At 45.8% G+C, this 11,213-nt stretch overlaps 1 protein-coding gene across 1 annotated transcript; it reads right to left on the reverse strand.

Moving 5' to 3' along the window:
• Positions 1 to 784: 784 nt before the first annotated feature.
• Positions 785 to 7,037, reverse strand: LOC102207037 (uncharacterized). Its single transcript, XM_005755358.2, has 6 exons — positions 6,870 to 7,037; positions 5,068 to 5,466; positions 4,444 to 4,557; positions 3,635 to 4,006; positions 3,286 to 3,370; positions 785 to 2,246 (listed from the first exon to the last, which is right to left on the reverse strand). Exons 1-6 carry the CDS (start codon positions 6,913 to 6,915, stop codon positions 2,198 to 2,200), a joined length of 1,065 nt encoding a protein of 354 aa, XP_005755415.1. The 5' UTR covers positions 6,916 to 7,037; the 3' UTR covers positions 785 to 2,197.
• Positions 7,038 to 11,213: the final 4,176 nt, after the last annotated feature.

Below are 11,213 nucleotides of genomic sequence, written 5' to 3' on the forward strand. Positions count from 1 at the left end.
GTACATCAGGGTTGAGATTTTCAGCAGATTTCATATTGAATGTTTGCGTTCATTCACAGCACAGAGACCAAACTGGCAGCCTGTCAGTGTCGGACATTTATAGTTGTCACATGAGCAAATGCGCCTACCTTCAAGTATCTGACATTCAACTGAAACCATGTTATTGGAATTTCTTTCATTCATGTATTAGTCACATTGTTTTATTGTGAAAAGCTTTGGTGCCACTGGGTTTAGCATGTTTGCCTCACAGCCGATTCACGCAGCTGAACAGATGGTATCTGGGAAACAGGAGCATTTACACAGGAACACTCAGCAGTTGTTGTTGTTTTTTTAAAGGATGTTACCTCCCACGCATCATTATCCGCATTTATTAAATGCAAACTTCCATCACACCATCCTGCTGCACACTCCTCCAACGGCTGAGGCAAGAAACATGAGAAGTAAAACCCTCAAGCACTTTCCTTGTTCCTCTACAAATGCCTCATCATATTGCACTGAGGTGCAACAAACTACAAACTTCACGGGACCTTTGAAGGTGCGGCAAAAGGATGTTCTGAACATCTGGTTTGGGATTACATTAATGGCAGTAACGTTCAAATTTATGAGTTAAACTTACAATTTTTAAAAAACAGCCATCAATGAAACACAAATAGCATTTCTTCAGTTGCCTCCAACAACTGGACTTTATTAGTGCTGATAAACAGTGCAGAATAGTCAAATTCATTAGTCTATTTAAATTACTATCAATTTTACATGTCTGTTAATGTACATTGCTGCTAAACCATTATTAAAATGCGTAACTCTTTTCCTCATAATTCAGACCATCCATTTTCATCGACTTACCCTTGATAATGTTAACGTAAAGACACTTTACGAGGAGCTTCAGATCGTGTAAAGTCCAGTGCTTCTTTATCTGCTGTTATTCTGCTGGAAAAAATGCTATTTCGTTGCTTAAAATGATGATTTCTGGTCTTTTCCAGAGGTTATCATTGCATTTCTCGGGCAAAAGGCGTGGCTTCATCAAAGAAGTCCAATCACAAACTAGGTAGGAGTTTCTCAGCTGTGCAGCAAAGGTACATCTGCCTTTGATTGACGTGTCATCCACCAATAAAAATCCAGAGTGCCACTTCATGATAGTCCAGTTTGTGAGGGCGGGCTGAGACGCTTTGTCAGCAGTGACGTCTCGCTATGTGCGGCGTGGCCCCAGGAGAGTAAATGGTTGCTCACACAAAAATACACATTCAGAGTCTGAACGACAAAGTTTTTATTTTTGCGTTTAAATGAAAAACAATGACACTGCAGAGTGTTACACATGAGCTGTTTGTTTTGTTGCATATGTAATTGGTCTTTTATTTTGGAAAATCGTTTGGGAAGGAAGAGGTTTTAGTGAAACCCAGCTGAAGGGCTCAGGTGGGTAAACCACATGCTGAATAGAGCTTTTTACGTGTCATTATGCAGTAGAAGTGTACAGCCACGCTTTCATTTTGCACGCAATAGCAATAGTTGCCCAACATTAGTCTAAATAAGTCTCATCATATATTGCAGGTAGAGCGGTCACTGTGTGTGTGTGTGTGTGTGTGTGTGTGTGTGTGTGTGTGTGTGTGTGTGTGTGTGTGTGTGTGTGAGCGCCCTCCACTTGCATCTCTCATAATATGTATTTGACCTTTTCCCAGAGGGATCCCTCTGAGAAGGATGCTGGGTTTGGAGACACACACAGTCTAAAGAAGCTTTATTTAAAACCACTGCAGCACAGGTGAACACATCCACCCTCCCTGTGAGCTCAGGTGGATGTGTGAGTGAAGTTCCTCTGAGAGCGTCACACTGAGCAGATCCAGCTGACCTCTGAGGACGTGTTACACAGCTTTGTGCTGATCTGAGGTCAGTCTGCAGACACAGCCAGGAGCTGAGCTCTGATTGGTCCTCTCTGACAGTGGGATGATGATGATGCTCAGTGTGAAGCTCACAGAGGGTCGCGTGAACATGCATGATGCTGATCCACTAACATGCAGACGCAGGTAAAAGTAAAAGAGCGGATGGGTCATGTGATCAATGAAGAAGAAACTGAGAGGACAACGCTCCATCGTTAGTTCATACATGAGAGTCAGCTTCAGCTGTTACACTGAGCTTCCTGTTTCACATCCATGGAGAAGGACGAGCTGACGGCAGCCTCCTCTTCATCATCTCCAGCTTCATCGCATCAGACTGGCTGACTGTTCAGTGGATGAGATTCTGCAACGTTCTTCTTTCTGTGGACAGACAGACACAGACTGAGCTCTGGACTCTGAGTCCAAACTGCACCTGCAGGTCCTCTGGTGTCCAGCAGAGGACCTGCAGGTGCAGTTTGGACACAAAGGTGTGTCCATGGTGTGCATGGACACACCATGGACACACCTTTGTGTCCATGGTGTGTCCATGGTGTGTCCATGGTGTGTCCATGGTGTGCATGGACACACCTTTGCTCAGCCTTCAGTACAGTTAATAAACTCAGCAACTCAGGACTCAGGAGCTTGTTCTCCAGTCCACACCAGTAACACCATTATAAATGTGCTGATGACACCACCATCACAGGACTGATGGACAACAGCGATGATTCAGCATCTGAAGCGATGGTGTGACGACAATAACCTGCATCAGCCGAGACCAAGGACATGATAATCCACTTCAGCAGAACAAAGGATCTGAGCACTCCACCCTCTACATTGATGGAGGAGGTAGAAAGGGTGGAGAGCTTCAAGTTCCTCGGAGTCCACATCTCGGCCGACCTCACCTGGTCCACAAACATCTCCCACCATGTAGGGAAAGCACAACAAAGGCTGCACTTCCTCAGGAAACGGCGTCAGGCCCAGTTACCCCAGAGCTCCACCATCAAGAGCCTTCTGACCTCCTGCTGCACACTGCTTCAACTGCTGCACCGTGGAGGACAAGAGGAAACTGCAGCGGGTGGTGAGGGCAGCAGAGCGGCCAATCGGCACCTCACTGACCCCCCCCAGAGACACCGCCCCCCCTTCCCTCTGATAAACGCTGCAGGGCCATCAGGACGAAGACAAACAGACTCAACAGAAGCTTTTACCCACAGGCTGCCCGCCCTGCAGCCTGATTGGAGGATAACTCTACATCAACACTCATGGACATCACACCTCATTTATACATCATATCTGTACTTACACTATAATGCCACCAACATATACACTGTGTTTGTTACAGAAGCACCCCCCCCTACTCACAGAGGCCGAATCATTCAGTCAAAAGTGTCATCAAACAGATGGATCACAAACGTGGACTCACTCTTTAGACACACAAAATGAAGGCAAGCGCTTGGCCGCCTTGTTGCGTCTCCCGACTGAAGCTCTAACGGTCGTCATCAGGGGCTCTGCAGAAGAGAAACACAGCAGTGAAGCTAACGAAGCCTCAGACTGAGGGTCATGTTGTCATGTGATGGTGGGTCAGAGGGTCAGAGGTGTCTCTCCCTGCTGAATGACAGTTACCCAGCATGCCTCTGGGCTCACACGTGTGCTCATGTGTGCAGAAGCATGATGATCCCTGCAGTCAGCACTATCACAGTAAAAGGTTTCAGTATGAAACTTCATGCAGGAGCTAACATCAGCAGCTGCTGCCAGCTCACACTCTCACTGACCTTTGACCAGGAGCGGCACTAGCTTGAGTTTCATGGTGTTCACAGCCTTGTCGTGGAGGATGCAGAGGTAAACTCCTCCATCTGCACAGACGGGGTTCCTCAGGGTCAGGCTGAGGTCAACTTCAGGCCGATTCAGCTGGTCGGTCTTCTCCTCCTTGGGTGGGAATGACTCCATCTCGGCGCGCTCTCTGTAATCTGTGTGCTGTTGGTCACGTTTGATCTGACCGTTCTCAAACACGCACACCTTCTTGTTTTCATGCGTCACAAAGAACCACTCCACTTTGACGACCTCACCCAGGCAGCATGTGTGTGTGTAGGGCAGCAGGACAGACGGCGCCCCCTCCGTCACCTCCAGTGGTGTCAGCTGACCCACTGTGGACAGAGCACAGGGACAGACTGAACCACAGCACGGGCAACAGGTTTAACCAGCTGCTTCTCCACCCGTGACCATCACATAAACAGCCCGTTACCATGGCAACATATCATAATAGTTATAAACTGACGAATGACTTCAGTTCGTAATCTGATAACAATAAATAACTTTAATTTAACAATAACGCAGCTTTGGTTTTACTCTGACTGTGCTTTTATTTTGAAACATCAGGGGTTGTGTCCATGGAAACAGTAGCTCATGCATACTAACGCTGCTGTTGGTTGGACCTGGCTACCGCATCACCTCCACCTCACCACCTAACAGCCAATCGGCTACTGGTTGATGATGTCATTCAGGCTGATTGGACGTACAGGAGCCGACAGGTGCGTGTGGAGGTCAAAGGTCACAGACTAGTTGCAGTCACACACAGCCTCACCTGTCATGAGCTTCTCTCTTTGTGTCACGCGATACAGGAGGAAAATAATGACAGCACCGAGGAGAACCACAGGAACCAGGACAGCGGGGAGGACTTTGTGCCAGACAGGACGTTCTGTAAGGAACACAAAGAAGCAGAACATCATCCTGTACGACCTCTGACCTCTGATCATGGTCTTCTATTTGACCTTCTAGCTGAGCGCTGCTGAACCACACAGACCTGTTTAACCAGTCAGTGACCAGCGTCTGTGCTGCTGATGGTTCTTCATCACTAAACAGAACATGAAGCAGCACAGACGTCCTCTGTCTGTGACTCCATCCTCTCTGGACCTGACCTTTGACCTCATCAGGGTCAGATCCACAGCTGGAGTGAGGGTCTGAAGCTCTGTGACTAATGAGGTCACAGAGACTGTTCATCAGCATCCACCTTGTGTTACAGGCGGATGCTGATGTCAGCGATGACATACTCGTTAAGGTTTCCACGGAAACACAAACCTGCGTAAGCCTCTTCTGTGTAACCGAACGTGTTCACATACGTGAAATATTTCATGTTGCTGAACTTTATCTTTCTGAATGCGTGTGATATGATTCAGTGTGACCTTTGACCTGAACCTGCAGCACTGACCTTTGACCTTCAGCTGGACGTCAGTCCTCTGCTGGTCCGCTCCATGGCTGCGGGTGACACAGGTGTAGTTCCCACTGTCGGTGAACGTGGGCTTCCTCAGAGTGAGGCTGAGGTCTCTGGTCTGCAGGCCGAACATTGATGTTCGGTGGGAGTAACGCTTGTTTTGGTTGATGAGGTCTCCAGTCTGCAGGGCGTCGGCGAGCATTGATGTTCGGTTGGAGTAACGCTTGTTTTGGTTGATAAGATCATCTTTTCCCTCCACGACGGCGTGAACGATCGGAGAAGACAGATCTTCGCGTTTCCACACAATCGCATGATCCTTAGAAACATTCATGTTACAGGGCAGCAGGACAGACTCCTCCCCCTCAAACACCTCCACCCCTGATGCATGCTGGGACGCTGAGGACACAAACACAAGTTTAATCAGTGTGGTTTCCATGGTAACCTGACAGCGTGAGCAGGTGAACAGTTACCTGCAGCTGAGCGTGGGGCTGAGAGGAGGAGATGTCAGGAGTTCGTGAACACGTCTGAGCCACAAACACGACATGTTTCAGAAAGACTTCCTGTGTGTGTGCGGGACAAACCGTGTGCACTGATGGCAAGCTGTTTGTGTCTCTGTGCAGACGTAAACTGTGCACCCACATCTGTTACACCTGCAGATGTTCTGTCTGCTGGAACATCTGGAGCACAGCTGATGTGCTGCAGGCTGTGAAGCCCCGACACCTGCTGGCAGCTGCAGCTCCACCCTCCTCCTGTCACAGTAAACTGCACAGAGGGGAGGAGCTGCTGAGGTCAAACAGATGTGCAGCGCAGACACACACACACACACCAGCAGCTCCAGATGTTTGATGAAGCGCAACTCCATCAGCTTCCTGCCGCAGCAGTGGCTCACACTGCGAGCTCCGCCCAAACATGGCGCCCACAGGACATAACGTAAATCACCAAGAGCAGCTGTGTGTGTGTGTGTGTGTCTGTTACACAGAGCGCAGTGTGTGCATGTAACCTGCTCTGAGCCTCGCGCGTTGGTAACATGTGTACAGATATGATCAGAGAAAAGAAGCGCGGTCACGATAGCGGCGCGTTAAAAATCTTTGCGCGTTTACATTCGTATTTACGGCTCCGCGTGTGGACGCAAACGGGGAATTCATGGTGCGTTTAAGTACCGTTCATACGCATGTACGTATGTTTAGCAGCAAAGCTTCTCTTCCAACTGTATCTCTAGTAAATGGACAACACTCACAAATATTGATAATAATGCTAATAATCATAACCACTGTTTGTCCCACTCACAACTTTGGTTAACTGGAAATTGTCTCGTAGCAGGTTAAGGTAATGACATGTTAGCATAAAATCATTGAGCAGAAACCAAAGAATTATCAACAAGTACAGATACTGTCAGTAAACTTCAGCTTTCTAATAAATATATGATCCTTATTCCAGTAAAACATTTAAGCTGTGTGGCATCAGGAGATGGATTAACTTTGTTATAACTTTATTATTGTTTGTTATTAATTTGAAAACAGCATCTAATCTCTCCATAGATATCTGGGGTTTACGGGGTGCACTCAAATGCACCACAAAGTCGCCCTTTTTACCGTACTACGCGATATAGACTCGTTAGCTCCCAGCTCCGCGGTGACTGTTACGATATTACTTCAGGGAGCAGACATGACACCGTCTTAGGTTTTAGCCATCACTTTTTTATTATCCTCTACCACCCTCCGGTGGCTTCCACATGAACTGCACCTTAAACAACAACTGTTCACTCATATCATGACAGTGACAAAGGGCGGAAATCTTACCGAGAGCGAGGATCACAAACAGCGCACGCATCTTCATCTTCATCATGAATCCAGCTGATCGCCTTTAATCTCTCTGAAATAACCCCGCGGCCACATCGCGCTCCGTCTCTCCGCTGACGCACAACTAAAAGTAGTTCTTCTACTTACACCGGAAGCGAATCTGGGCCATCGGAGCGTCAAATGACACTTTCAAAATAAAAGAACGCAGTTTCAGTGGGAGAAACATCTCTGACCTCCCAGCCCGTTGTTCTTTCAGTGGGCTGCTTTCAGTCATTGTGCAAATGTCCTGTTTATAAGGCTGAAACATGCAGTCAGCTGAGACTGAAGACGTCACCTGATGAAACCAGCTCACTGAATGAACAATGGGCTGTGAGGTCAGTTCCTTGATCATTAATATTGTCATGATCATTGATCAGTGGCCCTGGATACCATCCACATACTTGGGGAATGCTTTTTTATGGACTGGAGCATGTTCTTAACAGATTCCGAACATCATCCTCATCATCTACAGTGCATTCAAAATGTAAAGCAAACTTAACTCACTCTAACAATAACCAGAACTCCCATTGAGAGAATATTGTGAAATCTGAATGTTTCCTTTAACTTGAGATCAGAAATGTTTGCGTCAGTTACATCACTTCTGTCATGGTCGTACAATCAGACCGTGTGGAGAGATTAATGTGGATCCAAGTGCAGATAGATGGCCCGCGTGAAGCTGACGCCCCGGCACTGTGTCGAGGCTTGATTGGTTTGGCCAGAGTCAGGTGATCAGTGACAGCCTTCATTTAGAACACAGTCAGGGATTCAGTGGGAAGTGAATCATTCCTGGGATCTGTGGAGTGTTTTGATGGTGACAGAGTCACTGATCATCCTGCTGAAGCCAGCGAGGCAGAGAGGAGCTTCTGTCATGCATTTTCAGTATTTTGAGCTGACTTTGTTCAGGTGGGCTTGCCAGCTTTGTTGTTCACTTTTGTTTTGTGTGTCTTTATTTATGTGAAAAACTTGTCTTTGTGTCTATATGTGAAGAAAATGTCTGAACAAAACAAAAATCAGCTTTTCACAATATAAATATCATTAAATAACTTTAGAAACACAATTTAATAAAATAAAAAATATGTTTTATTTTTTAAAATAAGCTTAAAATGTTATTCTACAAAATGTGCAGCAATTCAACGTGTTTATTCTTTTTTATCTGGCAGTCTGTGGAAGAGTTTCTGCGCTGCAGTGTCTTCTGCTCATGTGAGAGGATTTCCTGTGAGGCAGGAGAAATGATCTCCAAGAACAGAAACTCCGCCGTCGCACAGTCGAACAAGTTCTTTTCTTAAATAAAAATGAAAAGGTTACCTTAAAGGCGTCATGCTTTTACTTTACAAGTTTTAAAGTGTTTTCCTTTTCCGGTTCACGATCAGTTCGACATTTTGAATCCACTACCTTAAACGAGCTCCAATTTACAGACAGAAATGTCAAAAATGTTACAACTATTCCCGGTCTCCCCTACTCCATAATGTGTTGTACGTTATGTGTATATTATGTGTGTTTTTTATCTATTGTATTTACCAACATCAAGAAGTCACAAGCAAAGGAAGACCACAGCACGGTGCACGTTTCAACAGCAACGTTTATCAATCAGATTTATTAAACAAATAAACATAACGATTCGCACAACGGTGACGCGACATCAGGCAGGATTGTGACGGTCACAGTTGTAATATTGTGAATTATTGTTTGCAAGATGTTTTGTTCCACAATAGATTGTGTTGCTGCACGGACGTTTTAGAGTGTCACACAAGTAAGGATTGTTAGGCTGTATGTTGCTATTGTACATGGCAGAGGACCAATCTGAGTCGCATGACTTGTTAATAAAACTTCCTACCCCGTTGGGTAGTAAATAGATATTCTGGAGTCTGTCGTGAATGAGACCAGAATATAACAACAGTGAAGCAGTTTGTTTTCGTTTTCTATTGTTGGCCACCAGAGGTCACCAGAGAGGCCTGTGCTGAAACGCTTTGAGCAATGAACCGGTGTTAGGATCAAGCTTCAAAGCTTCAGAAAGCTTCATGTGGCCATCACTACAGCCAGCAGAGAGACAGGTGCAGGTTTAACACAAACGCCTTTATTTGGGCTGCACAACAACACTACGATAAACTAACAAAGACGTAAACTGGGACAGCTAAATGCAACGGTGTGAAGTACAAAGAAAGAAACAAATAATACAAAAAAATCTGAAACTAGGAACCGGCGGCACAAAAACACCTGGGATGACATGCAGGACGATAAACAGACAACCAGAGAAGGAAAAGAGGGAAACTGTTCAAGAACAGGAACACAGCAACATGGCTGCCATTAATCACATGTGACAAGGCGGGCAAGAGAGCAAAGCTGAGGGCGCTGACAGGAAACACCGACTGTCAAAGTAAAACAGGAAATACGAGACAGACGCAGACTTGACCCTGGAGCACGGAAACATGCGTGGAGGAGAAGTGAGGCGCGAGAGCACAGAAAGCAGGAACACCAAGTGTAGGACGACAAAACCATAATACAGAGAACGAAACTGCAGCCAAACACACAAAACACTGGTAACAAACCCAGGACAACCTCCACTAATGTTGTGTTACAAATAATGTCTTCTTATGTGCACATGGCCTTTCAGTCAGTCCATGAAAACAAAACCATGATGTCCAAAGCAAACAGCAGGAGAGTCTCCAAACAGGCCTTGAAATAAAATTGTGGAATGTGTGTGAATATACAGCTCTGTGTGAAATGTGTCTGTGACTACTTTGATCCAACTACATGATGAACATGTAGTTGCTGCTGTCTGCACCTCTGTCTGTGTCCTCGCTGGCAGAGTGGATAATAATGCCTTAAAGCTAAAACATCTACAACTGTCACAGTGGATTTTTAAACACACAAGATGAAATGTGTTCTTTCAGCAGACAAATCCACAGCATGCTAACATCTCACATAAAAGAACAAAGGCTCGTCACATACAAAACTGACTGTAATGTCATAGCTCATACAGGTGGTGTCTGAGGGGTCCAACACTTGGGTCATCTTTAGTGCTTCATGTGCTTTCGCTGGGTTTTGGGAAGGTGGGCAGACCCGTGTGGGAACACTGGTTTTCTAACGACAACACCAGAAACCAAACAAACCCCTGTGGGTGAAGGACACCTGTGTTCACATTTAGGACAGAGAAGATGGTTTGAAAGAGGAGCGAAAGAAGCCATCTATGTGCACTGTGAAAGGCCCCGCCCTCTGTTCAAAGAGGGCGGGGCCTTTCACAGTGCACAGTGCACAAAACTTTAGGATTAACAATAGGCGTGCCGTTTAATAGGGCTGATGAAAAGACATAAACAAAACGAATGCAAAACCAAGCATGAACCTAAACTGGGTTAAATTTTGACACACAAACAAACAACGTGGAGCAATCGCACACAGACGGTTTGTTACAGCGGGTGGGAAGGGCCAGCTTTACTTAGCCTCAGATTTTTACAGTTAGATGTAACAGATGTAACTTCCACTTTTGATTAAGATCTCTCCGTCTGCATATTTAGGCGTCTTTATTAAGCTCTTATTTATAAATGTCTACACTTCTTCTACTTCTGCTTCCATCGGTTTGCATTTTAAACTTCCAGCCTTTCAGGTTGTTACGAACAGTTATATTTCTAACATTTCGTGATGTAAGTGAACCGCGCTGCTTTTTTATTGTCTGTGTGATGGAATGAGTTAAGACACGAGTTATTAAAACAATTCTAAATGACAGTGTGACGGCCATAGCACTTTATGAGGGTCAAATATGTAAGGATGATGTTTCTCAATGTAAAACTGCAAAGAGCTTTTGGACACAACGTTTTATAAACAGTTACCTCAGAACCGGCCGAACCTGCTGATATTCAAGCTGAAGAAAATTAAAAGGCTTTTTTTGTTGTTGCTCCACAGATTAAAGAAAAATATGTTTAACAATTCAACAAGACCTTCAACACATGTACATTCAGATTTTGGAACTGTCACGGTTCGGCATGGCAAACCGTGGGAGGTGTGGGGAAGGAGGACCCAGGCGCGGTGCTCAGTGTACAAGCAGTGCGTTTATTTACAGTGTATGGTACAAAACAAGAATAAATCCCCGTGCTGTCCTGTCTCTCCGTGAATAGTCCGTGTCTCAGCACCCCTCGTGCTGGCTGCTGTCTGGCGCTCCACACTTCTCCTGGGGACACAATAGACGCAGCCGTCAGGACACATATAACCACACACTAACTAAGCTCAACTGGATGACTAACGTGGAGTCTCATGCAATGATCCCGCGTCGGTGGGAGCTCCAAGACTCTCCTAAGTAGCTCCCCCGACGAG

Source organism: Pundamilia nyererei, unplaced genomic scaffold (genome assembly GCF_000239375.1).
Source record: "Pundamilia nyererei isolate P.nyererei 1_Seehausen unplaced genomic scaffold, PunNye1.0 scaffold01285, whole genome shotgun sequence".
NCBI lineage: Eukaryota > Metazoa > Chordata > Actinopteri > Cichliformes > Cichlidae > Pundamilia > Pundamilia nyererei.